The sequence below is a fragment of the Natator depressus genome, chromosome 18 (assembly GCF_965152275.1).
Source record: "Natator depressus isolate rNatDep1 chromosome 18, rNatDep2.hap1, whole genome shotgun sequence".
Taxonomy (NCBI): Eukaryota; Metazoa; Chordata; order Testudines; family Cheloniidae; genus Natator; species Natator depressus.
Genome location: NC_134251.1, coordinates 21,997,991 through 22,024,401, shown reverse-complemented (window position 1 = coordinate 22,024,401; position 26,411 = coordinate 21,997,991). Strand labels below are relative to the sequence as shown.

Below are 26,411 nucleotides of genomic sequence, written 5' to 3'. Positions count from 1 at the left end.
GCTCGGTGCTCCTTTCCTCCCTGACAGATGCCCCCGTGTTACTCTGCACACCGATATCAGGGAGGCATGGAGAAAACCATGGAGGACGCATCGGCTCAACAGTGCAGGTGATGGAAACGGAAGGAGAGAATCAAACATGCTAAACACTCTGGTGCCAGCCACAAAGCCCACGTGTCCTCCCCAGAGGAAAGGGGCCACGAGGACAGACAGACAGACAGGGGCCAGCTGCATCACTGGACAGCCCTTTGCTCCTGAGGCTCCTACCTCCCGTCTCGCTGGGCACTGCACACAGAGGCCAGCCAGGCATGAATTCATGTCATTGTCGATAGCCCCGTAGGATCAGCCCCACACCTGCAGGGATGACTGGGATGGCTCCTCAGTCCTGCCTCCTCAGGGACATAGGGGGTGGGTGACAGACAAGGGGGGAAAGTGTTCCAGGAGCCCCTTACTGAGACACCGGCATCCCCCCTCATGAGCAACACGGTTGTGGTGCTAACGGGAGACCCCCCCCCAAGTCCTCCTCCTCCAGTCCCACTCTGCTCCCTCCACAACTAGCCACTGTCATTGCAACAACATAAGCACACTCCAGCACTGTCCCATGCAACCCACCGCCTGCAGAAGTGCCCTGGCTGTGGTCAGGGCCCATCCTGCAGAGCCCAGCCCCAGTCTGTAGCAGGGCACCAAACGCTCCCTGACCCAGCGCTGCAGGGTGAAGGACCAGGGCGTCCGTGGGAGTGCAAAGCAAAGGGAAAGAGCCCAGCAAAGACCCTCCACCCCCAGGCAATGTCTGTAGGGTAAAGTAAAAGCCCTTCTTACCTGCGCCTAGTGAGGCTAAGACCCACTGAACCTGCCAGCCTGAAACAAAAGTGCCACCCGATACCTGGCCTCAGCACACCTGCTGATACCTGAGCCAGCCTCTCCGGTTACAGCAGCTCTCGAATGAATTGCCCACACCTATCGGCTCACCTGGCAGTGACATCACTTGAGAGTCACTAGCCAATCATGGGGCAGCAGCTCCCATTTCTCTTCACAAAACTTTAACTAAAGATTAACCTTAAAATGGGCATCTCGAAAACCCTGCTCTGCACACAGCATCCCTGCCCTCTGAATCCTTAATGTGGTTCTGGCCCACCCCAGGCTTGCCCCCCGGGACCATTGGGGTGGTCAATGCGCGCCCCGAGCCCCAGGAGATGCCACTGGGCTTGTCTGTGAAACACCCACAATCTCTGTGCCCTCCGCACACATGCAAGGGGCGGCCCCGGACCTGAGGACATCCCAACCTAAGGCAGGCCCAGTCCGCATCCTGGAAAGGGGCACTGGGATCATGACATGAGTGCAGGCGTTGTGTGGGTCAAACGCCAACCTCAGCTGTGCCATGTCTGCCCTGCTTTCACAGAATATCAGGGTTGGGAGGGACCTCAGGAGGTCATCTAGTCCAACCCCAGCTCAAAGCAGGACCAATCCCCAACTAAATCAATGTGCCGATGGGGGCTGGCGTGGCACGGCATGGCTGCATCACTGTTAGTGAATTTCCTCCAGGCACACAGAGCCCCCAGCACAGGCCAGCTGGCGTGAACGTGGCCAGCTCTGAAGCGGTGCACGGTTTGGTCAAGCCCCTCCTGTCTGTGGGGGCTTTGTTGAAGAGATGTTCGCTATGGGCAGGGTGGGGGGCTTAAGGAGGCTTCTGCTTTCGGAGGGGTTTGACAAAGGGACTGAACGGGCCAGGAATAAATGTAGCTGGAAATGAGAATGTTTGTAACCATCAGAGGGGTGAGGGGTGGGATCAGCCTCCCAATGGCAGGAGCGGGGGCCCTAATGAGCTGGCCATGTTTGTGAAGGGGGTTAGATGACGGGGCTGCCTGTGACAACAGGGGCTGGACTCTGTCACCCGGGAGATCCCGCCCAGGCCTGTGTCCCTCGCTAAGTGCAGCGTGATGGTCCCCACGCCAGGTGGCTGAGCCCTATGGCTTTGCAGGGCACTTGGCCCCCTTTGGCTAACGCTGCAGGGGCTTTTGCTGGCCCGTTGCAGGACGGCTCCTGCAGCCCTGGCGATGCCAGAGCTGGGTTCCCACTGACTGCAGAGGCAGGAGGAATTGGGGGGTGGGGGGGCTGCTCACCTGTTGTCTCTGCCCATCAGCACCAGAGACCCTGGCTCGGACTCTGCCAGCTGCTCCCCCCTCGCCCACTCAGCCCCCTGGGTAAGGGCAGGCCCTGCCCACATTCCTGCTGGTCCCAGCATGGGCAGGGTCTGTCCGTTATGTCTGCACCTTGGTGCTCCTTGCGGGAGATGCCCCCGGGCTCTGTTATTCCAGAGGGGGCCAGCACCCTGTTTCCCTGCAGCTCTGAACCCCCGTTCTGCAGGGTGGGTAATTGCCGGCTCCCCATGCTGCTCTTTCCAGTTTGACAGTCTCGCTACCCAGCTCGCATTACCCTGACACCCTCCCACTGGCCCGAAGTGCAGACACATCTCTGGCAGGCATCTCTCAGCAGGACTGTGACAGGCATGGCTAGCATTACATTGGGCCCAGCCCCTGCCTGCCACGCTCCCCTCTCCGCACTGGGCGCTTGGCCCAGCCCCCGGGAGCATGTGTGGGGCGCCACACTGGCGGGGCTCGCGGGTTACTCACACAGAACAGGCCCTGGCTCCAATGTAGTATTTATCATCTGCACTGCGGCAGTGCCTGCGGCCTGGACTGGGAATCGGGGCCCTGCACTGTCGGGTGCTAACACGCGCACACAGAAAAAACAGGCCCTGCCCAAAAGAGTCTGCGAACGACCTAGTGGAGCAGCCCCTGCGGTCTGCGTGCTAAAGGCCCGGGTCCCGTTGGGCGGCTGGGAGCAGGGGGCAGGCCGGGTAGGGAATGCTGGCTCTCCGCTCTAGCCAGCTGTCAGCTCTCTGGGGCAGGGGCAGGGCCCAGCTTTCTGTTCAGTGCCTGGGCAATGGCCCGTGGCTGGGACTCTGACACACTACGGTAATACCAATAACTCAGAATCCTTCAAGAAGCCCAGTCTGTTCCCCCAAGGCAGCAAACAGGCCTGCATGACACTACTCTCCACCCGCTCCATGCCCGTCAAACCTCGCTTGGCGTAGCCGCCCTGACGCACCCTAGCTGCTGCTCTCCACGCTGCTAGGCAAGCAGCGGGGACTCCCTCGCCCACTGAGCCAGACACTTCCGCTGTGTGAGGCTCCCCTCCGACCCTTGCTTCTCTGGGAGCCCTTGTGACCCCATGAACGGAGGGTGCGCTAGGAAATACAATGGTGCTAAGCCACTGGGCAGCAGTACAGGCATTCGCCGTGCACAGGCGAGCTGAGTATTGACTTTGCTAATCTCAGAGGAGCTAGACTAACACCCGCCTCTTATGGTTGTGCTGCCCAAGAGTCACAATGAGAACAGCTCTGGGGAGCTGACAGTAACACAGCATGGGAAGTGGAGAAAAATATCCTGCACCCTGCACGCTAGTCCCTGCAGACTCTGCCACTTTGTAATCACCCACTTTAACTAGCTTCAGTTGGCCACAAAACATCTATTTAAATATAGCTTTACAGGTTATTGTGGGTCCAGTAGTTGATGGTGATGGAAGGAGGGTGCTGGTACACAGGTGGGCTAGGGCAAAGGATCTGGTGTCTGGGGGCAGGAGTGTATGCATGGGAGTAAACTAGAGGATCACAATGGCCCCTCCTGGCCTTGGAATCTAAGAATCTATCAATCAATGACCTCACTTTCCAAAATGGTGAGCATCCAGTGGAGAACAATGGAGAACCCCTCTCCCATTGAGAGAACCCCTTTCCCATTCAGAACAAAGGAGAACCCCTCTCCCACCAAGAACAATGGGAGCCACTGGGTGTTTGTGAACTCTGGCTGCTGGGCTGGGGTCACTGTCCCCTGTGGCAGGAGATAAGCCAGATGCAGCCTAGAAGGATACAGCTGGGGTTCCCAGAGGAGTATCTGCGGCACCACAAGGCTTAACAAATGACAAAAGCTGGTGTTGATCACAGCGTAACGTGGCTCAGAGCAACAGAGGCAAACTGCACTTGGGTGTACGTCTGCCCCCCCAACACACCAGTATCCTGCTAGCACGTTGTCCCCACCCCAGCCCCACGGCAAAGAGCAAACCCAGCAAGAAGTCCATCACCATAAAGGAAATTCTGAGCATGGGAGCTGTAACCAGGACATGCCTCCCTGCCCAGACATGCCCCCGTGACTGCCATAGGGGAATGCACATGGGCATCGGGCTCATGGGGCCAGACTGGAGCTGGTGCTAGAGGAGAAAGGCCCTGGACCAGCGTGGGAGTCGGGCCAGAACGTGCACTCTCTGGGTGCTGGGAGCGGCAGGGGCATTCAGCTACATCAGACCTGGTCTCCCGTCCGGAAGGGGAGCTGGTGGCTTGTAACCTGGGTGGCCAGTTACTGGAGCGGGCCTGGAAGTGGAAAGGTGGCGAGGGCGAGAGTGCCATCTCCTCATGCCACCTCTCTCCCGGAGTGGGCAGCTGGGTCTCCCTGCGCGGCTTCACCCCCAGCCTCCAAGCTCTGCCCCTTATACCCTGACTGGGGTTTCACCCCCCCGCCTCGGCCCCCAAGTACAGAGGGATCTGCCCCTTATGCCCCGCAGCAGGATACATTTTACAAGCCCAGCACCTCAGGGAGCGTAGCACCGTCACTGGCCCCGATGCCTGCTCTGCCAGCCGGCGCGGAGCGTGGGCCAGCCCTGCGGCGGTCCTCAGCCCATCGAGCGTGCAAGACACCAGCATGCCCAGGACAGACTGCTGTGATTGCAGCACATTGCAGGGGCAGCACGAGGTTCCCATCCTGTTTGATCGCAGCTGCCAGGCAGGGGCGCGAGGAAAGGCAGAACCCCTCAGGCTGGTCCCCATCACGGACACCCCTGGGAGCGGGGAGCTGTGGATCACACGAGTCTCAACGGAAGGGCTGAACTGCCTCTGCTACCAGCACCTGCAAGAAAGGGCTCTCAGCCCCAGGCCATGCCGGACGCCGGCTCCGATAGCGGAGACCGTGGCGCGCCAGCTGGCTGATGTGCACGCTGCAATAGCCATTTAGCCCCAAGGATTTCAGACGTGTCGTCTGCTGCAGGAGGCGGTGTAACGGGGCCGGGACGCGAGTGGCCATGTCCTGGGCAGGGATCCCGTCCCCCATGCACCCCATGAATGAACAATGGAAGAAGGTGAAGCACACAGAGGTTAGCACCTCTCCCGACTGCTGTGGCTCCGGAATCTCCCTCATCCATAACGGCTCACACGAGCCCTCCGTGGCACTTGCAAATGTACAATAAGGCCCAGTGGCACCAGGGACTCAAAGTGATTCTTTACTAGGTTAAAAAATAAAACTGCCCAAGCCACTGTGTGCACTAAGTCTTGCAGATGGCGGCGTGCGGCAGAGGGGAGAGGGCAGCGTCGGCTGGGAGGGAGACAGCCTGGGCAGCTCTCCCCGCACTGGGAAGACGTGCCCCTGCCCAGAAGTGGCATGCGGTTCCTGCTCTGCAGCGTTTGTGTCTCACCTTACAGCCCTGGGCATTTTTGCCCTATTCTTCTTATTTGTCTATTTCATTGTCAATTGGCTTTTTCGTTCTCTGCCGGCTGGCTCAGCTGCTGGGCTCTCTTTTCTCTGGGCTGTGTGTTCAATAGTTAATGAGCCTCCAGCTGCAGGGATCATTATCTGGGTTAAGTCAGACATTGGACATGGAGGGAGCATGCAGGGGAGGCATCATTAAAGCTTCCTCGGAGGGGATACATTTCCAACCAACTGATACTCCATGCAGGAGGGCAATTTCCCTGGTTGGATGTTCCCCCCGGGAGTGGCACATCCGCCTGGGGTGGGCTCTCCTCAGGGGGCACCGGTCCATGGGAAAGCTGGGTAAAGGGCTAGAGACTCAAGTGGGGGCGCTCCAGCTCAGCTGTTACAGGAGCTGTCTGGCTCTGGGGGGATTTGTGTGTGTGAAAGGGACAGTGTGGTGCAGGGGGCCACTTCTGGCCATTTGCTACTCCCCTTGCACCAGACACCCATCTAGGGCCAATTGTCCAAATTCTGCCCTACCCTGACTCAGTCTGCAGGACTGGGGCTAGCACCAGGGAGTCTTTGGGCCCAGTGTCTGCAATCAGGGTAAGACCCATCGATAGCAGCTGGAGCTCCAGTCCGGGGTTCGTTTCAGAGGGAAGCAGGGTCTTGGGCTCGCCCATGGCCATTGGGCTCATTTCAGAACACATTGGCATGTCAGCTCTGCTCTGCTTGCTGGAACATCCGCTGCCCTGGGCAGCCTCCAAACAGCTGTGCCCCCAGGCGCGATGGCCTGAGGTTAGCGGCACGTCCAGGAGGCGGTGTGGCTAGGAACTGTCACAGCACCTGCTGCTCAGTGCTAGGGCACTGGAAAACCATAGCACTGAGTCTGCGGGAAACAAGGGTGTCCCCCGTACAGTGAGGGTGAGCAGGGATAGGGGGGTCCTCAATCACCCAGGAGGTGGGGGATCACAGCTTTCCAGACTGTGGTCCAGCTTTGCCTTGTGCCTTCTGGGGTGTTTCCCACCCACCCAGGCTGCCCATCCACCCCACAAGGCCCAGCCAACAGAAACAGGCACCAGAAGTCCCCTGCTAACGCACTGCCACTTAAACGCGTGCCTCTCACTGCCAGCCCCACAGTCCCCACACTCAAGAGGAGCCTGTGAGGCTGTCGGAGTGCCATTACGCCTGCCATTCCTGGGGCTGGTAGGTGCTGGCTTTCAGTCTAATGTCCAGCAACCCAGAGCCTGCTCCTGCCAGGGCTCTCCAGAGGAAACGCTCCCCACCTGTCCTCGGGCCAGGACTTGAGCTAACTGGAACAGGAAGCTGCTGCTGGCTCTCAGGAGCCCAGGAGCCTTCTGAGCGTTGAACTGTCGCTTCTGCACTAAGCTGCCAGGGGGTCGCGTTGCAGAGAAACTGGACACCTGTGTATTTATTTTCTAGCAACGGTATCTGTGCTACGCTATTGCAGCCAGCGAGGCCCTGAGCATTGGTTGTAGCTTCTCAGCTCTGCAGCAGGATTCTTTCCTTAGTTCAGGACTTGATTCTTGCACGAACGCTCACTCACGTCAGAGACCAGACAGTGCTGCCAGCTACTCCCTCATGCCCAGAGCACCGCCAGATGGGCCCTTGCCCGGCATCCCAGTGCATGCCATGGGGCTGTGCACCACCGCAGCCCTGGTCACCCAGAACTAGAGCCCTCTCAGCCTGGCCAGAGAGGCAGCTTCATTCCAGTCAGTCTCATGTGTCTTGGTGGGTCCCAGAGCCCAGGGATGTCTGTGTCAAGGGGTGTCTGTGCTGAGGCCCCTGCTGCCCCTGGAGCAGGCCTGACTGGGAGGCCCTGCCGTCCGGGTTCTGTGCTGGCAGACAGCACCAGGCACATGGCCGTGAAGTCCCAAAGGGCACCACATTCACACCCTTTGTGTTCATGCCTGTGCCGACAGCCATGGCCCGGGGCAGCAGTGCGTGGAGACGGCTGGGGTGGGGTGGTGACTGGTGGCCCCTCTCCTCTGAGTGATGGTGTCAGTGCAGCCTGGTGAGCCGTGGTCTGTGCCCAGCTCCAACAGGGGAACGGTCGTAATGCCCCTCATCCCAGCGAAGAGCATGGGGGCAGGAGGCAGGGAGACTGCACTTGCTGCACCCTGACAATGGTCCTTGGGGCCGAGGCTCAGGGACACAGACCAGGACCAGCTGCTGCCAGAGCCATTTGGTGGGGATGCAGAGGTTGTCAGCCTCCAGGGCTGGCCGTGCGGCACTCTTCAAAGGGGGGTGCTGTCCCTGGGGGCCAGGCGCAGCCGGGGCATGGCTCTGGACAAAGGGCAAGGTTAAGCTTTTTGCTGCCTTCTGAGCTGTAATCGCCTCCTTCCAGCCTGGACGAGCCCTTGCGCAATTAAGCAAATTAGAAACTCGGCCATCACGTTTCCAAACGCAGCCTGTGGGAGAGGTGCAGATGCCAAGGAACTGCACAAAGAGCTACTGTTGTGGTTCCCAGGCTCCCGGCCTCCCATCAGACAGGCACTCCTCACGCTCACCTCTGCAATCGCCCACAGCTGGGAGCCCTGCCGATACCCAGGCACTGAGGGCAGGCTGGGAAAGCGCCAGCCATGTCCCGGGAAGTGAGGGGCTCATCCTGCTCCCTGGAATACCGGGTCAGGACTTAGAGGCCACTTTTATCCCTGGCTAATAAACATTCTTCTGAGGAGCAGAAACCCCCCAGACTGCAGTACGGGTCTGGGACGCCCCCAGCCAGGGCCCAGACCCGACAGCAGCAAGGCCTGGGAGCACCCGCAGCAGGGGACAGAAGCTCGTCCCTTTATCCATCGTGCAGAGGTGACTCTGGTAGAAGAGCGTCCCCGCACGTGGAACGGGAAGGGGGCAAGCCGTGGCTGTGGGCGAAGGCTGTTTCCCAGGGGCTCTGACGGAGGGTGTGGCAGCCCCCTGAGGCCGACGCCGGCTGTGCACTGCAGAGGGCAGACAACAGACAAATGCCCAGGGCCAGGCTCCAGCATCAGAGGCAGAATTTTACCAGCTGTAAGTTGCCCTGCGGAGCAGACAGGCCACGCTGCAGCCAGGACTGAGCCACGGGGCAGAAGCTGGCCTCTCGCTCTGCTGCGGTGCCCAGTTCCTCACCCTGCGTCCTGCTGCCCCGCCCTGTGCTGGCCCCAGCCTAGAGAAAAGGCTTGGCAGGGACAGCGGCACTAACCCTAGCCCCCCCACCCCCCATCCGCACACGTTACGAGAGCTTCGAGCAGAGCACAGTCAGCTCCTGCGCCTCACCCCTCGTCCCGCCGGCTCCTTGCCTGCTCCGTGCGGCACGCTCCAGGGGGGCTGCAGCCTCTTTGGAGCCCCCTGTCTCTTGCTCCGAATCTGTACAAGGGGGCCCCGCTCCTGTCTGGGGCCTCTGGGTGCCACCCAGCAACAGCAACAGCTGCTCACATGCTGAGCGGGCATTTCCCACGCAGGGACACCAGGGCTGGGACTCTAGCCCCCAGAGCCAGTGAACGTGCCATCGACGGATTGATCGCGGCTCTGGGGCGCCCTGGCACAGGGGAGCCGTTTGTCACCACCAGCAGCCCTGGTCAGACTGTCAACCCCTCCCCTCCTTGGGGCTACTGGCCACAGCCGTCAACACCTCTGGGCTTTACTAGGCACTGCGTGGGAGGGTGGCTAGCATCCTTCCCACCCCTGCCAGCAGACTGCCCAGGAGCCTCCCACCGGGAGTCTGAGCCTTGGGACGGACCAAGCAGCCGGGCTAGGGATGGCAGATGGACACTTGGCTCTGGGGGGAGTGGACAGGGGCATCTTCTCCACGTGTCCTAGGACCTGAATCAACCACCCCCTTCTCCCGCCGCAGCACGGCGCGCTTCCTGGGCCTGCTTACTGACCTGGGGGGCCGCACAGCGGCCTTGCTTGCCCACTGAGCATTGGAGCTCTGCCCGCAGCCCTGGCGTGGAACTAGGACCGTCACCACTCGCACAGCTGAGCCCCGCCGCCCTCCCGGGCGCACCCAGCACTACTGTACACCAACCCCAAGGAGGCCATGGCACCCGCGGCAGGGGGGAAATGTCTGGCCCCCCAGCGGGGAAAGGTGCCTTTGAAGTGGCTCCCTGTCCCAGTGGTGTCTCAGGACCCTGCAGCATCACGGGAATTACCTCTTTTTTCAGCACCTCGCTCTCCACGTGGCGCAGGTTGTTTTTCGCTTGCACGTACATCTCCGCCGTGTGCTGGGCCTCGGGGGGCTCTGGCGCCGGGTAGCCGGGAGGAGGCGGTGGAAGCTTGGAGTTGGGGGGTAGAGGAGGAGGGGGGAAGCTCGGGGGAGGTGGCGGGGGCGCCTCGCCCTCCCTTTTGCCATCCCTCGGCCGAATCTCGGGGTTGAGCATGTCCATGTACGTCTGCATGTCCGTGATTGTCGTCTCGCGTCCCCCTGTAGGAGAGACGAACCACGTCAGCGTCGGCAGCCGGACACCGGGGCTCTGTCCCGCAAGCCGCTCCTCCTGCCTGGCAGCCATGGCTACAGCTCCTGCCCCGGCACTCCGGGCAGCAGCCCCCGGCTCACAGGCAGGGACTCTGAGGCCTTGGATCACAGAGTGTCCTGAACGGCTCCCTGCCCGTGAGCAAAGATCCCGGGTCCCTGCAGCGAGCAGAGAGCTGTGCTCCCATCCCAGCACCGCGCGGTACAGCGAAGAGGTGGTCTGAGCCTGCCCCCGGCCTGGCCTGGCCTGGCCTATGCTGCTGGGTCATGTTGCACGCATGAGGGGCAGCACAGAGGGGATCAGCTTCCGGCCTCGGCCAGTACGCGCTGTCCCGAGCCAGCCCTGTCCTGTTCGTCTTGTTTCCTAACACCCGACACCAGCCCACTGGGCACCATTTCCAGCACCGGAACCAGCTACCCTGGCCCTGTTGGCAGGCTGCTGAACGCCACCCAGAGAGGGCTGGGGCCCAGGCCCACGCTCACTGCGGGGTGTCTCAATAATCCAACAGGGGAACAAGCTCTACTCAAGCCAAGCTGGGGAGTCCCTGTGCTGCAGAGAACCTCTGGGCTCAGAACCCAGTGGGCAGGCAGGAGACAGACGTTTTGGGAAGGTTTGAAAGGAGAAACGGCCTGAGCCCTGCCTGTGGCTCCCCCGGAGGCAGAGACGTCTGGGGAGCGTTTCCTAAGTCCAGCCCAAGTCAGAGGGCAGATGTGCCTGCAAATTGCAAAGGGAGAAGAGAGAGGCCACCACTGTGGCTGTTAGACAGGGAGGGGCTATGGTTCATCTACTCAGAGCCCTTGGCACCCTCTGTCCATCACACGAACAATGCGGCTCAAACCCGGGTTTGACAAGCAATAGGAACCAGGGGATGCTTTTAATAAAGGCCCTGAAAACAGGTTTTTAATACAATAAACGCTCCCCTCCAGTGCCAAGGGCCCTCAGCAGGGGCCACTGGGCTAGCACCGGAGACCCACGACTGGTTGGACTGTGACTGTCAGAGAGTGACTGGTGGGGGGCAGCTGTGGGAATGGCGGGTCTGTCTGCCCTGGCCAATCTGAGTGAAGAGCAGCGCGACTTTAAACAGCATCAGTGGGGCAAGCCACTGAGAGAGCTAATATCTTCCAGGGCCGTGTCGATGTACTCGACTGAATTCAGCGGCACCTGGCCTTGTGACCATCTACTGCCTGGTCCTGCGGCGGGCTCCCTCATTAATGGGGTCCTTTTGGGGGTCCCTTGGCAGAAGCGAAGCCTAAGTCTCCTTGCTGATCCCACCCCTCCCCTGACTGTTGTCATGTCCTGTCTCATCTGACCTGGAGCTGATCCTGCCCGTATTGTTTGGTGTTGTGCTTCTCCGGGGCCACTCTCCCTAGTCAGCACTGCAGCGGGGAGTGCGTGTGCGGGACCTGGCCCACGCACTGTGTGCGCCTCCGGGCAGGGACCACATCTGCAAAGTGCAGATCACCCCCAGGGCACTGAAGCATTAATCAATAACAGCAGCAGAAATTCCACTGGGAAACTCCGTGCGTGCCAAGCGCTGGCCACAAATGACTTTTGACCCCAGAACTTAGCCCAAGAGCAGCTTCATTTATGGAGCCCGGAGTCTGTGGCTGGAAACACCCCAGCACTGGTTGCGTTCAGGTGGTTTAACATTCCTGGCCCTGGGCCGGGGGAGTGGAGCTGACGGGCCTGGCACAATGCAGGCGTGGCGATTCCACCAGACGGCAGTGAAGAAGTCAGTGCCCACCCTGAGTATTTCAGCCGCAGCAGAACGCTGAGCGCTCCCGCACGGCAGACCTGGCTGCACAGAGGCAGTGAACCGGACACGGCCCTGGCAATGGCGCAGAGATAGCAAGCGTCCTCCACCCCTGACACCTCGTCCCTCCTTCTGGCAAATGCCTCCAGCTGCTCAGAACGGCAGGACAGGTCCCTGTCTCTCCACATACCAGTATCAGGAGCAGCTCTAGTTGCCATCTGAGTTACACTGACTCAGATTCAGCACCATATTTCTTGGCAAAAATGAGCGGGGGGTTCGGCTGGCAGGAGGCAGCATCGGAGTCCGACCGCCGGGGCACTGCAACGTCCAGCCAGCCCCAGCTCTCGCCAACTCCTCCCCCGCACTGCACATCGGCGCGGACAGGCCCCCGCTGCCACCTCCCGGAGAGCTTGGCCCATTCACGCCGTGCGCCTCAGCCCGAGCGCTCCCACACCTGCTCTGGTTGTTGTGATGTATCTGAGGAGCTCGGGGCTGCCCTGTGGCATCCCCTATCGAGAGAGTGACATGAACGAGGGGCCAGCGCGTTCGCACTTCTTGGGGCATCGCAGACGAGAGACGATGCCAGGCAGGTCACTACAGCTACTGGAAACCTTGTGCAAATCCTTGTCTCCTGATCAGCTACAGCCCAGAACCACCAGCCACATGGCCAGCCAAGTCTCACGCAGCATTAGACATTTCTCTAGAACAGCAACGCCCGCCGTTCCTTATTCACCATCGCTGGCCCTATAAGCAGTTCAGCCTCGGGGCCTGTCGACCCGGGGGCAGGCTCCCGAGGGAAGAGCTAGCACCAATACCCACATTACCCGTCCCTTGGGGGATGTCTGCACTACAGCTAACATCTGCCGCTGGCCCGGGCCAGCCGTGGGTGTCTAACTGCAGCGTAGACAGTACAGACCCTCTGAGACATCCAGCCTCACCTCTTCTGACCCACGCCCAGAGGGCTGTGCCATTGTCGTTAAAGAGGCAGAGGCCTGGATGTGAGCAGGGCCTGGGGGGCTTTGCAGTGCCCAGCTCTGGCCCCCAGCCCTGCCCGCTGCTTTCTCTTTGCAGCCAGACTCTGTGCTCCAGATGCTTCTGAGCAGTAGCTTTGCGAGAGCAGAAGGAGCCTGTTGCGGGGCCGGACTTACTTGAGCCTTCACCCGCGGGCTGGCTGCTCCTCTTGTCCCCACTGCTGGATTGGCTTGAGTTACAGGAATCGTAGTTGGAGAGGGTGCTGGTTGGCGAGCCGAGGTCGAAGTGAGCCTGCTGCGCAGACATGGTTGTGTTGGGGGAAGACATGCCGGAATCGGGCTGTTTGAACTCCAGCTCGGCCGAGGGGTCTCGGGACAGGACTCTGTGCTCCATGCTCTGCAGGCCAAGCACACGCAGGGGTTAGTCACAGGCAAACACTGCGGCCAGGAATTCCCTAGCATCACTTTGTGCCAATGGTGGGACCTCAGCACCCAGCTCCAGGGAGAACCGGCAACTGAGCGGCACCGGTTGGAATCAGCAGAATCCTGCCTGGGGCCACTCAGAGAGACGCACCCGGAAAGGCCCTTGCTTTCTTAACGCCCAGAAGTTTTATTAGCTGACAGCAAATCTGCTGCCTGCTGGCCCCAAGCCACACTTCGTAACTAGAGATGGGCTGAACCCCAGAGCCACCAACCCGAGCTGCCGAACTCTGGGGGACCTGCCTAAATGGGACTTGCCTGGAGCCATCAGGGCAAGCCCCAAGAGCCCGTGATGTGCCATCCTGGAGGGGATCCAATGAACTGCCTGTCCCAGACCCCCGGTGCTGCTCACTCCTGCTCCGGGGGGAGGCACATGAGCATCCACAGGCCCAGGGCCTCTGTTCTCCAAAACAGAGGAAAAATTTCCTCCAGCGAGTAGCCCGGCAACCTGCGCACTGTGCCCAGCTCCCCCCTCTTTGGGACCTGCACCCCAGGGACTGACTAGACCCCAAAGCATGAACTTCCTGGCCCTTCACTGACCAGAACTGGATGGATCTCTCTTTGCTAACAGGGAAGGGGCATACAAAGTGTTTGCAGGGATGGAAGCTCCTCCTTGGCCTCCCTGCAGTGAGCGGGTCAGACACAAGTGCCAGAGCTGTGGAGAGAAACCCCCGGGGGGCGCTTTGCTCCCCACGTTTTATACCAACTGCCTTTCACTGGGCTGGCGAGGTGCCCAGCATGTGGTGCAGCAGGAGGTGTCCGTGTCGCCGTGAGACCGTAACCGCTGCCCCGCTGAAGGAGTGACACAGCAGAAGCGGTGTGAGCGTCTCAGGGCTTGTCTACACTTGAAAGGCAGAGCTGAGCCACTGTAGGGGTCCAGCATGGTCCCCACCTCCACCCACAGGAGAGGTTCCCATCGGCTCAGCTAATCCACCTCCACGAGACAGCTGACAGATGAATTCTTGTCGCCCTAGTGCTGTCTGCACGGGGACTTGATGGCTTAACTATGTCGCTCCAGGGTGTGGATTTTTCAGGGGTGCAGCTCGCAGATCAGCCAGACCCTCCCCCCAAAGATTCCAGTCCCCGCTGAGAGCCAGCAGGATGCCACACACGACCCCAGCCCCTCGCCTCAGGCCACGTGGTGATGTGGGAGGACACCACACTCTCAGGGGAATCTCCTGCTCCCTGAATCCCGCACCAGCCAGGGCTCTGGCAATGCGGCAGCTGCCCCTGCCAGCAAGGGCCCCGCACCCACAGACCCTTCCTGCTCTGGGAAGCTGGAGGCAGTGAGCACGGTCCTGGCCCTATGAACAAACAGCACCTGTGGGTCTGGAGAGCTCCGCCTTGTCACTGAGAGGATGTGCCAACGGACAGGACTTTGGTGAGCAAAGGGTTAACGTGCGGGGAGGTGAGAGGTGCCCAGCTTCTCCTCAGTCTCGCTGCAAAAGGCCCTGACAGAAGGTGCAGTTTCCATCCCCTGAGAGGGGGCACAGGAGCCCCGTCCCCTGAGGGCCGGCCTGGCACCCTGTGCTGCGCCTGGCACCCTGGCACGGCTGCAGAAACACTTGCACTGACTGGGCAGAGCTAGCAAGGAGCCCCCATCCTCCTGCCCCCCCCAGCACCCCAGAGACCCAGCTTACGTTGCCTGGGCTAATGGTTGCCCAGTGGCTTGGGGACACTCCTCCTCGGCGGCCCACTCACCCGCTGTGGCACACGCTCACGGAGCAGCCGGGCACAAGCTCATAACCAGCAGCAGCCTGGCTCCCGCCACGGGGCCAGTACATGTGCCACAGGTCCTCAGGGAGCCCCTGGGCAATCGTTATGCCCGCTGCTCAGGGTAACCTCCAGCTGCCAGGCGCTCATTGGCCCTTGTAAATAGCAAGCCTAAGTAATACTGGTTTCCAGGAGTGGCGTCCTTGGAGTCTCTGCAGAGCTGAGCTGGGGCAGGGAAACACACCAAGACTGCTCAGCTCCTGCAGCGTGGCAGGGCACAGCGTCCCTCGGGAGCTGGGTGTGGTGCTCCCACCCTGCAGCAACAACCTGCAACAAAGGGGCCCGGCAGCAGCCAGCAAGTCACCAGCAAATCAGCTGCTGCTGAGCACAATGGGCTGGTGGAAAATCCAGCAATGAACAACGCGGCAGTGGGCTCTGCAAGGAGGGAGGCCAGGGGCCCTGGTTCCAGTGGGCTGGGTGCCCCGGGACCTGGGAGTGGGCGTGTCTGTGCACGGGAAGGGCCCTGCTTCTGGAGGGAGGGGCAGTGCCCTTCCCGTGGCTGGCACTGGCTGGGGGGCTCTGGCCATCCCCCGCTCTCTGGCTCTGGGCTCTACGGTGAGTTTGGGACACTGATTGAGGTCTGGCTGCCGAGCCTATTGGTGCTAGGAGAAGGCACTTGGCCCAGCTGCTACTGAATGTCCAGCCCTGAGCGGTTTCTGAAGTCCGCTCCCCTGTGTCTGAACTTAGCAAACGTGAGATAAAAATGCAACCAGAGCCATGCCTATCCTGGTACTCGCGTGCCCCAGCCCCTACACCAGCCTCTTCCTGCCTCTCTGCTCCACACTCTTCCTCATGCCCGCCCCGGGGGGCGCCTCTCTGAACGGGGGAGCCAGAGCAAAGGGGCCGTGTGGTGGGAGCTGGCAGTGCGCGGGGCCGCACCATGTTCTCGACGGTGCGGAGGTACTTGGCGCAGTGGCTATGCCCGTTGTAATCAGCGAGGTCAGCGGCCGTGTAGCCATCCTGGTCACGGAGCCCCAAGTTGACACCATTCACCACGAGGATCTGACAGCACTGGAAGGAGATACAAGGAGGGCGTGATGGAGGGTTTGGCAGGGGCAGAGCCCACTCAGGCACGATCCAGCTGGGGGAAAGTTCTGAGGAAGGGCTGCTACACACCTGACCCAAGATGAACCTGAGCCACACTTGGACTGGGGTGGCAGGGAGGGGGTGAGGCCAGACCCCACTAGGTATGGTGCGTCAGGACAGTGCCATGCCAGGGTCTTACACAGGGTGGTATTGTGCTGGTGTGCCATGGCAGGCTGATACTGTGTTGGGCTGCGCTAGCTGGGTGGTACCGTGGAAGGGCGATACTGTGGCAGGGTCATACCATGGCAGATTGGTGCTGTGGCAGGGCAATGTTGTGCCAGTGTGGACTGGTGCCATGGCAGGGCGGTGTTGTCTCAGTGTGGACTGGTGCCATGGCAGGGCGGTGTTGTCTCAGTGTGGACTGGTGCCGTGGCAGGGCGGTGTTGTCTCAGTGTGGACAGGTGTCATGGCAGGACGGTGCCGTGGCAGGGCGGTGTTGTCTCCATGTGGACTGGTGCCGTGGCAGGACGGTGCCGTGGCAGGGCGGTGTTGTCTCAGTATGGACAGGTGTCCTGGCAGGGCGGTGCCGTGGCAGGGTGGTGTTGTCTCAGTGTGGACTGGTGCCGTGGCAGGGCGGTGTTGTCTCAGTGTGGACAGGTGCCGTGGCAGGGTGGTGCCGTGGCAGGGCGGTGTTGTCTCAGTGTGGACTGGTGCCGTGGCAGGACGGTGCCGTGGCAGGGCTGTGTTGTCTCAGTGTGGACAGGTGCCGTGGCAGGACGGTGCCGTGGCAGGGCGGTGTTGTCTCAGTGTGGACAGGTGCCGTGGCAGGGTGGTGCCGTGGCAGGGCGGTGTTGTCTCAGTGTGGACAGGTGCCATGGCAGGACGGTGCCGTGGCAGGGTGGTGTTGTCTCAGTGTGGACAGGTGTCGTGGCAGGATGGTGCCGTGGCAGGGCGGTGTTGTCTCAGTGTGGACAGGTGCCGTGGCAGGGTGGTGCCATGGCAGGGCTGTGTTGTCTCAGTGTGGACAGGTGCCGTGGCAGGACGGTGCCGTGGCAGGGCAGTGTTGTCTCAGTGTGGACAGGTGCCGTGGCAGGACGGTGCCGTGGCAGGGCTGTGTTGTCTCAGTGTGGACAGGTGCCGTGGCAGGACGGTGCCGTGGCAGGGTGGTGTTGTCTCAGTGTGGACAGGTGTCATGGCAGGGCGGTGCCGTGGCAGGGCGGTGTTGTCTCAGTGTGGACAGGTGTCATGGCAGGGCAGTGCCGTGGCAGGGCGGTGTTGTCTCAGTGTGGACAGGTGCCGTGGCAGGGCGGTGCCGTGGCAGGGCGGTGTTGTCTCAGTGTGGACAGGTGCCGTGGCAGGGCGGTGTTGTCTCAGTGTGGACAGGTGCCATGGCAGGACGGTGCCGTGGCAGGGCGGTGTTGTCTCAGTGTGGACAGGTGTCATGGCAGGGCGGTGCCGTGGCAGGGCGGTGTTGTCTCAGTGTGGACAGGTGCCGTGGCAGGGTGGTGCCGTGGCAGGGCTGTGTTGTCTCAGTGTGGACAGGTGCCGTGGCAGGACGGTGCCGTGGCAGGGCGGTGTTGTCTCAGTTTGGACAGGTGCCGTGGCAGGACGGTGCCGTGGCAGGGCTGTGTTGTCTCAGTGTGGACAGGTGCCGTGGCAGGACGGTGCCGTGGCAGGGTGGTGTTGTCTCAGTGTGGACAGGTGTCATGGCAGGGCGGTGCCGTGGCAGGGCGGTGTTGTCTCAGTGTGGACAGGTGCCGTGGCAGGGTGGTGCCGTGGCAGGGCGGTGTTGTCTCAGTGTGGACAGGTGTCATGGCAGGGCGGTGCCGTGGCAGGGCTGTGTTGTCTCAGTGTGGACAGGTGCCGTGGCAGGACGGTGCCGTGGCAGGGTGGTGTTGTCTCAGTGTGGACAGGTGTCATGGCAGGGCGGTGCCGTGGCAGGGCGGTGTTGTCTCAGTGTGGACAGGTGCCGTGGCAGGGTGGTGCCGTGGCAGGGCGGTGTTGTCTCAGTGTGGACAGGTGTCATGGCAGGGCGGTGCCGTGGCAGGGCGGTGTTGTCTCAGTGTGGACAGGTGCCGTGGCAGGACGCCATCACTGCCCTCACCCTCTGATATATTTTCACTGACTGGAGCTTTCCCAGTGCAGAACCAACTCTGGTCACAATCAGATCCGCCCCGAGGCAGCTCCATTTCCTCCCACAGCTCAGCCCCCCCCAGGGCAAAGCCTGCAGCAGCTTCGCTCTGTGCCCCACCCGCACCACACTGACCTCCAGCTCTCCGTTCTCAGCTGCGTCGTGCAGTGGCGTCCCCCCCCACTGGTCGGTGGTGATCTCTCCCCCGTGCAGAAGCAGCCAGCTCAGCACTTTGGCGTGGCCGCGGCTGGCAGCAAAATGCATGGCCGTCGCCCCGTCGTCATCCTGCTCCGACAGGCTGATGCTGGTGAAGCTCATCTGTAGAATGGAGAGAGGCAGCGTGGGCCAAGCCCTGTCCATGGAGTGACACTGCAGCAGCCAGGACCCCAGCAGCATGGCCTTCTGACGGCAGCAGTGCCTGGCGTCTCTGGGCCAACGGCAGCTCAGGGAGGAGCGCTGGCAGGGCGACTGGGGCCCGTCTGCACCAGAACGTCAAGGGGTGACTTAACCAGCGCGAGAGGCTGCGTGCAGGTATCCCGGTGCAGGAGCAGCAGCCTGGGCTCAGCGCAAGTTGATTCGGAGTGGGGGTAACCAGCCCCCCCATCAGCTGTTCTTGTGCTGACCCTGGCACTCTAGCAGAGTCCAGGCCAGTTCAAGCGACCCCAGAGCGACCTGCCGCTCAGACAAGCCCTTCGACAGGGTCTGGGCGGTGCCCGGCTCCGAGTTCCCGCACAGCCGCGGGCACGGACCTTTAATCTGTCGGAGCCTCAGCTCCCTGCGCGCTCTGTGGCACTGGGTGCAAATTCCATGGGCCTGGAAATGGGGCCGTGACCCAGCCCGGGGCCGAGCGCCCCCCAGCACCATGTGCAATTACACCGGCGTCGCCATGGCAAAGCTCCTGCTCTCAGCCCCGCCCCCAAAGCCCTCCCACCCCGTGCCCAGACTGCCCTCGGCGCGATCGCCTGCCGACGGCCATGAAGGGGGCAGCGCCCCCGCGCCACTGGCCGCAGGGGCCCTGGCACAGGGAGAACTCACCAGCCAGACGATGACGCTGTTGTGGCCCATCTGAGCCGCCGCATGGAGCGGGGTCATGCCGTCGCTGGTGCGCACGTGGGGCTCTGCCCCGCAGTCCTTCACCAAGTACTGTACGATTTCCAGGTGGCCTTCCTGGCAGGCCAGGTAGAGGGGAGTGGCACCGTTCTTGGTCTGGGCACTGACACTGCTGCAAATGAGAACAAGGCAGGCTGGGGAGCTGGTTGCTTTAAGTCTCCTTTGCCCCGCCCCAAACGAAGTCACCCAGCCGGTGGAAAACACTGCTCTGGGTTCCTGGGTCTCACGCGGCTGTCAGCAGGGATGGGGAGATGCCTCCTGCCCTGTTATGGCATGACCCCCCCCGGGTACAACACACGGCTCAGCTGCCCCTGCGCCCTGCTACGGGGTGGCCGCCCCGTGGGTCTGACACATTGTGACGGGTTTCCAGGTGCCGTCCGGACCAGCGAGAGGCTGTGTCACCACTTGCCCTGTTACCCTGGGTGCCTCACAATGCTTTGCCGCTGTACCTCCCAGCCTGGGACACTCCCAACCAGCCTACCAGCGTGCAGGTCACACCCTGAGTCACACCCGTCCCTTGGGTAGGGCGAATCAGGGAGACCGCTCCAGGCCCCGCACTTTGGGGGCCCCGTGGGCCAGTGCAGTCGGTCCTGGAAGACATAAGTGTGGGAACTAGGGGAGCAGGGGGCGGGTGTGTGGCTGCAGCACCCCCGGGCTCCAGGCTGCCGGCCCCGCACACCCGGGGATCTGCTGCTGCCCCACGCCTGGGGCCCTGATGCCGATGCAGAGTGGGGCCCCCAAACCAGTGGGGGCTGATTTGTCCTGGGACCCGCATCCCCCTAGGGAAGGCCCTGCCATGCCCTGAGTGTCTGTGTAGCAGACAGCCCTGGGCCAGCAGCTCTGACCCCAGCAGCCTGGCTACAGTCCCACCATCCCCTTCTGGCTCCCTCCAGCCTTGGTTGCAACCAACAAGGTGACTCCAACACACTCCCCATCCCGAATGTTCCCAAAACCGTGTGCTTTGCAATGGCCAGCCCTCTCTTGGACAGATCAGAGAAACTAAGGGGACCTTCATTCCTCTAAAGACACAAAAGCACATCCAGCAAGGTTCAATCTTTGCCTAAGCAGGTTTCTCATTCAGTTCCCAGAGACTTTAAGCCCCCTTGGTCCAAGGACCCATCTTTCTCAGCTTGCAAGGGTATCTGTCTAGTGATGGATGCCAGGGTGGCTTCTCTCCTGGCTTATGTCTTCCAAAGTTCAATGGACTTGTTTCAAGGGGCAGGATGACCTCATGCTGTTCTTCCCTTTCTGTGGGCTTCCTGTCCCCGTATGATTTCTGTGTCAATGGAGCTTCCACCGTTTTCATTCCACCCTGCTTAATTTACACAGGAGACAGGTAGAGAGCTGTGACTTTCCCTCCTGTGGGAGGGAACCTCTTTCTCCCTGTTTGGCCACAGACTTTAAAGCATAATATCATTCAGTAACCCTCTTTCCTCATAGAGCAACACTATGGACAAGTCCCAAAGATATCGGTCACCAGCGTGTCACGAATGTTCAGAAAAGACCTCTCTCTATCCACTGTTGTGGTACAGTAATATGGGATGCAATCACTGATTCAATAGCTTATCACTAGCGTTCCAGCCCCCTTCCCCCTCATCTTTATAGACCAGTAAATCTTTGAAATGGGTTCTTCGGAAAAGTAAAACTACACTACAAAATTGTGTCGACCTAAGGTACATCTGCATGGAGCCACCGCAGTAATGAAATTGCTTTTGAGTGTCCACATTACACTCCGTGCGTCGACAGTGTGCATCCCCACCGGAGCGCTTGGACCGACAGTCACGGTTGACGTAAGCGAGGCAGGGTTTGCACTGACACTGCATCCCCCTAACTACAATGACGTTGACTCTGACCACTTGTGGAGGTGGAGTTATTCCATCAGTGTAAAGGGGTGGTTACGTCGACGGGAGCGAAATCTTAGTCTAGACACTTACAGAGTTAGGTCAACAAGCTGCCTTGTGTCGCCCTAGCTCTGTAGTGTAGACCAGGCCGTTGTCTAGTGCACCTTATTGACAACTCCTCCTGATACGCCTGATTTAAACGCACTGTAGTGATAATTCCAGCATATAGCCACCACTCCTTACACCCACCACGTACATACCTCACACACAAATATTAATGATCAGAGTTATTCGTTTTCAAATGATACCTCACAAAGCATATTCCGTACAAAGATCATTACAATAGTGTGTAGGGTGTGACTATAGGGGTGCTTTGTGTCACACACAACATCACTTAATTACCCTCTCTAGGGGCTGGTCTGCATGGAGGATAAAAGCCTGCAGCAGCTACCAGACTTACTCCTGTAGTTCTGGTGGAAGAGAGCTGAGCTTTCTGGTGGTGCCGGCCCTAGGTTCAGTCCCTGCTGACCCAGGGAAGGGGCTGTTACATGTTCGTTGGGATGCTCGCTGCTCTGCCGGGAAAGCCAGGGAAGGGGTTGGTGCAGGGCTTCCACACCGGTTAAATAATGCCACATCCTCCCAGACAGTTTCGGATTCCCAAACACCTCCCAGGCGTGTGCCCCAGGCTGCCTGGACATGCACACGCCCCACACCACTCGGCCGTGCTGGCAGAGAGGGCATGTGGGCTGGAGATGCCTACAGAGACACAGGCACCCCAGCAGGAGAAGTGGCCAGGATAAGGCCCAGAGCCCGGGGAACACGAATCGGGGAGGGGAAAGGATAAATCCCCAGTGAGGGGCTGAGCGCTTGGATCCTGTGGGGACTGGCATGACGTGATGCCCAGACAGGCCGGGCACAGGGAAGGATGCAGCAGCTCGCTGGAGATGCTCAGGGCAGGCAGGAGCCAGGAGGACAGAGAGGCTGAGAGGGCCCTGTTGCAGACAGCAGAGCACATGCCACAGGCAGGGGGAGCAGCCTCCCCTGCACTGCCCCCACCCAGCCGTCCTCCAGAAGGGAGCGCCATGTGTGACCATGGGGGGGTGCATTACGCCTGCGTTAGCCCCCGAGGCTAACACCCCTCTGCTCTGCTCTCGCTCGGCGTTTCCCTTGTTCCCTGTGCAGATGCAGCAGCCGCCACAGGAGGTCATTCCGTTAATAAGTGTGCTTAGGCTAATCTCGTTCCTTCGGCTGTTTTTGGACACTGCAATTTCGCAGTATTTTCAAATAAGCAGATTAGGTGTCCAATAAACACAGACACTGCGGCCGGCCCTGCCCATCACAGCAGAGGAAGAAGCTGTAATGAAATAATTGGGATGATGAAGAACCCACCCAGCAATGTAATTGTGACGAAGCGGGACTGTTCTTAATGTTTGCTCTGAATATTGTGGGGGTGCCTCAGTTTCCCCTAGGCAGTTCTTAAGTATCTAGGTGGTGGGGTAAGGGAGTATGATCCTTGCAGAGCCCTGGAGGGCAGGTGTGTGCAGGGGTCTGGACACAGAGAATGGCCGACACCCTGTTTCCTGGCAACTGATGGCCTGGACCCTTCCCCTCTGCAAAGTGAGAGCTAAAGGGTTGGAGAACAAAGGAATCAGGTGCCCTCCTGGCCCAGGAAAGGGACAAAGCCCAGAGGATGAGGGGCTGGAGAGAGTTTCAGTTTGGGGCTGGCTGGGGACATGGAGTGAAGGGCAGACGTGGTTGTCTGGCTCACTGCCCCGCAAAATGGACCCAGCTGAGGGGTCCTGTTCTCTGCACCTACAAGCTCTGTTTAGACCATGTTCCTGTCGTCTAATAAACCTTCTGTTTTACTGGCTGGTGGAGAGTCCCGTCTGAATGCAGAGTTGGGGGGCAGGACCCTCTGGCTTCCCCAGGACCCCGCCTGGGCGGACTCGCTGTGGGAAGCGCACGGAGGGGCAGAGGAGGCTGAATGCTCCGAGGTCAGAGCCAGGAAGGTGGAAGCTGTGTGAGCTGTGTGTCCTGAAGACAGGCTGCTCACGGAGAGGAGGCTTCCCCAGAGTCCTGCCTGGCTTCGTAGGGAGCAGTTCCAGAGCATCGCCTGGGGACTCCATGACAGTAATTACTTGGGCTGGTGGCTTGAACAATACGCCCAACCCGAGTGTTAGCAACGAGAGGAGCCGGCAGAATCGCCTCAGCTCTGGGATTCCTCCGGCTGGGTGCAAGGCGAGGCCCCCATGGCAGCGTGGGCTCCCCCTCGGCTCACAGCTCTGGTTCCCTTTCAGCTGGGACCCAGAAGTGCAGCAGAGAGTGAGCTGAGGGGGGCAAAGCCCGCCAGCCCGCCCTGAGTGTCCAGGCTCGTGTGACGAAGTGGGACTGTTCTTAATGTTTCCTCTGAATAGTGTGGGGGTGCCTCAGTTTCCCCTAGGCAGTTCTTAAGTATCTAGGTGGTGCGATAAGGGTGTATGATCATTGCAGAGCCCTAGAGGGCATGTGTGTGCAGGAGTCTGGACACAGAGAATGGCCGACACCCTGTTTCCTGGCCACTGATGGCCTGGGCCCTTCCCCCCTGCAAGGTGAGAGCTAAAGGGTTGGAGAACAAAGGAATCAGGTGACCTCCTGGCCCGGGAAAGGAACAAAGCCCAGAGGAGGAGGGGCTGGAGGGAGTTTCAGTTTGGGGCTGGCTGGGACATGGAGTGAAGGGCAGACCTGGTTGTCTGGCTCACTGCCCCCCAGAATGGACCCAGCTGAGGGGTCTTGTTCTCTGCACCTGCAAGCTCTGTTTTAGACCATGTTCCTGTCGTCTAATAAACCTCTGTTTTACTGGCTGGCTGAGAGTCACGTATGTCTGCGAATTTGGGGTGCAGGACCCTCTGGCTTCCCCAGGAGCCCCGCCTGGGCGGACTCGCTGTGGGAAGCACACGGAGGGGCAGAGGATGCTGAATGCTCCGAGGTCAGACCCAGGAAGGTGGAAGCTGTGTGAGCTGTGTGTCCTGCAGACAGGCTGCTCACGGAAAGGCGACTGCCCCAGAGTCCTGACTGGCTTCATGGGGAGCAGTTCCAGAGCATCGCCCAGGGACTCCGTGACAGCTCGGTACCGGGCCGGTTTGAGGGCTGCCACTGTCCCTGGCTGATCAGCTCGGAGCAGGGCTCCGCAGGGCCTGCCGCAGACACGCTCCCCGGGGATGTGCTAATATGGTCACAAGCTATTTTTTAGGCTTCTGGCACCTCCGTACGCAGTCTCATTGGTGCCCCGGCCCTGACAGTGCCGATGGGCGGGCGGTGTTCGGAGCCCACAGATCCCCCCAGCCCCATCCTGTCGCAGTGAAGCCCCGTGCAGCCCTGCCGTGCAGTGGGGCAAAGCGGCAGCGTGGCAGTGGCCATGGGCATGAGGGCCAGATCCCACACTCCTTCCACCAGCACCGCTCCTGCTGCCTGCAGTACGGACTGTGGGGGGAGGGGCTGAGAGGATGGCGGGTCTCCATTCTCCCTCCCCAGGGGAAGCAATTGGCTGCATGGAGTATGACTCCACTTTGGGACACGCTGCTTTTGCAGGGCCCTGCACTGCGCAGTATCACGCAGACCACGGACGGCTGGGCAGCCCGCTGTACGACAGGCCCTGACAGCTGGCCTAGAACTGTGAGTTTCGCCCTGGGAAAGGGGAGCGAAGGAGATGCCAGCGTTGGGCACGAGCACTAGGCAGCGGCGAGCAATGCCCCTTCAACTGGGAAGGCCCTACGCCAGCTGGCACAGCGAGGGGAGCCTCCCACAGCAAGGGCTCTTGAGACGTGAGCTCAGCTGGGATCCAGGAGCAGCTGCACCACACAATGGCTGGCACCCCTCGGGATAGCCGGCCGTGAATGCAGGACACCAGTTGCAGCTCAGGGGGCTCATCCAAACGGGTCCAAATTCAGGCTTCGCCCATCCCCCAGCACACTCCACGGGTTCAGCCTGGCACTGAGCTGACCAATCCCATGACGTGTTATTGCTGGGGGCTAATGCCAGGTGGGGACACAGCAATGCCAGGGCGTGGGAGGTGCTGCCCAGTCAGGCCCTCGCCTACAGCCCGGTGCCCCCGAGTCCACCAGCAGACACAGGGACTAACCAGGAACGCTGGAGTGGGGTGCAATGAAGCACAAAGAATTCCTTCACTCCAGCCCCCTCCCCAGGCCATGCCCTGAGCACACCTGGCCCCCAGGCCCAGCGCAGGGCAGTGCCACCCTTGGCACTTTTCCCTGCCAGCACTAGAATGTCTCCCCAGCGCCACCTGCCCGGAGCCGGGTGGCGGGAACAGTTCTCCTCCTCCTCTGAGAGCGGGACCAACAGGCACGCAGAGGGGACGGCTGGGCCGAGGCTACGTGGCGAGCCGGCAGCACAGCCCGGGAACAGAGCTGCCACGCGGCAGTGCCCTCCTTGAGCTAGGAATGGGGGGAGACCCCTCCCGACACACACTGCAGCAATTCTCTCAGCAGTTAACCTGCACATGGACGGGTGTTCGGCTCAGCCCCACGCGCTCCACCCAGAGGTTATTCTGAACACCGTTCTCCCAGGGAGCGGTCTCTGGGCTCAGCGGCCTGAAAGCGACGGGGACCTGTTCAAACCACCCCAGCACTCACAGAGGGCCAGTGAAACTCCCTAGGGCAGTGCCCAACTCCGAGAAAGCCGCGCTTGCTATCCGCTGCGTCGGGGCTGGGAACGCCGACAGGCCAGGCCTGCATGGACCCAGCCTGGGTCCCAGGGATCACGGGATGCCGCTCTGCTGAAGGCGGGTGCCCAGCACTCAGCACTTTACCAGGAAGAAATTCCCCCAGTGAAAGCCCTGTGATGGCAGGATAAATCGAGACCAGTGGGCTACCAAGGGTCTGCTATTAGTAGCCTGCTGCTAACCACTGGTGGCCAACAATCCTAGGGACAGTATCTAGGCGGTAACTACACTCAGCTGGGCTACAGCCTGTCCTCATGTGCCAGGCGCCCACTCCCCTCCGTCCCCCGCCCCTTTTCTCTCTCCGCTCGCTCATGCCCAGGTCCGGCACCACATCGACCTGCGCTAAGCGTACAGTCGGCAGCTCCCCTGCACCTGAACTCACAGCTGCAGCCCATTGCTCCTGAGGATTTCTTTTCAGAGCTCTCCTATGGCTTCCTTCCTCCCTGCAGTGCAGACGGTTGCAGTTACCAGCCCCAAGGCTGCAGAGACTCACGCGCTCACAGCCTGCACCACAGGACAGCACTAGAGCGGTGCGAATCCATCGCCCAGCTGCAGCCACAAGCCATGGCTGCAAGGCAAGTGGCCTTTGCAAATAGCCTGACTGGCCCCAAAAGGGCACATTTATTC

General features: G+C 60.7%; 1 protein-coding gene across 2 annotated transcripts in view; it reads right to left on the bottom strand.

Moving 5' to 3' along the window:
- Positions 1-26,411, bottom strand: part of ESPN (espin) — an 82,651-nt gene that overhangs the window by 31,656 nt on the left and 24,584 nt on the right. For both annotated transcript variants that reach the window (XM_074975308.1, XM_074975307.1), the window contains exons 3-7: positions 19,152-19,338; positions 18,252-18,434; positions 15,839-15,970; positions 12,884-13,103; positions 9,662-9,933 (exon numbers count right to left, since the gene is read on the bottom strand). In XM_074975308.1, coding sequence (XP_074831409.1) covers positions 9,662-9,933; positions 12,884-13,103; positions 15,839-15,970; positions 18,252-18,434; positions 19,152-19,338 — 994 coding nt within the window. The remainder of the gene's footprint in view (positions 1-9,661; positions 9,934-12,883; positions 13,104-15,838; positions 15,971-18,251; positions 18,435-19,151; positions 19,339-26,411) is intronic.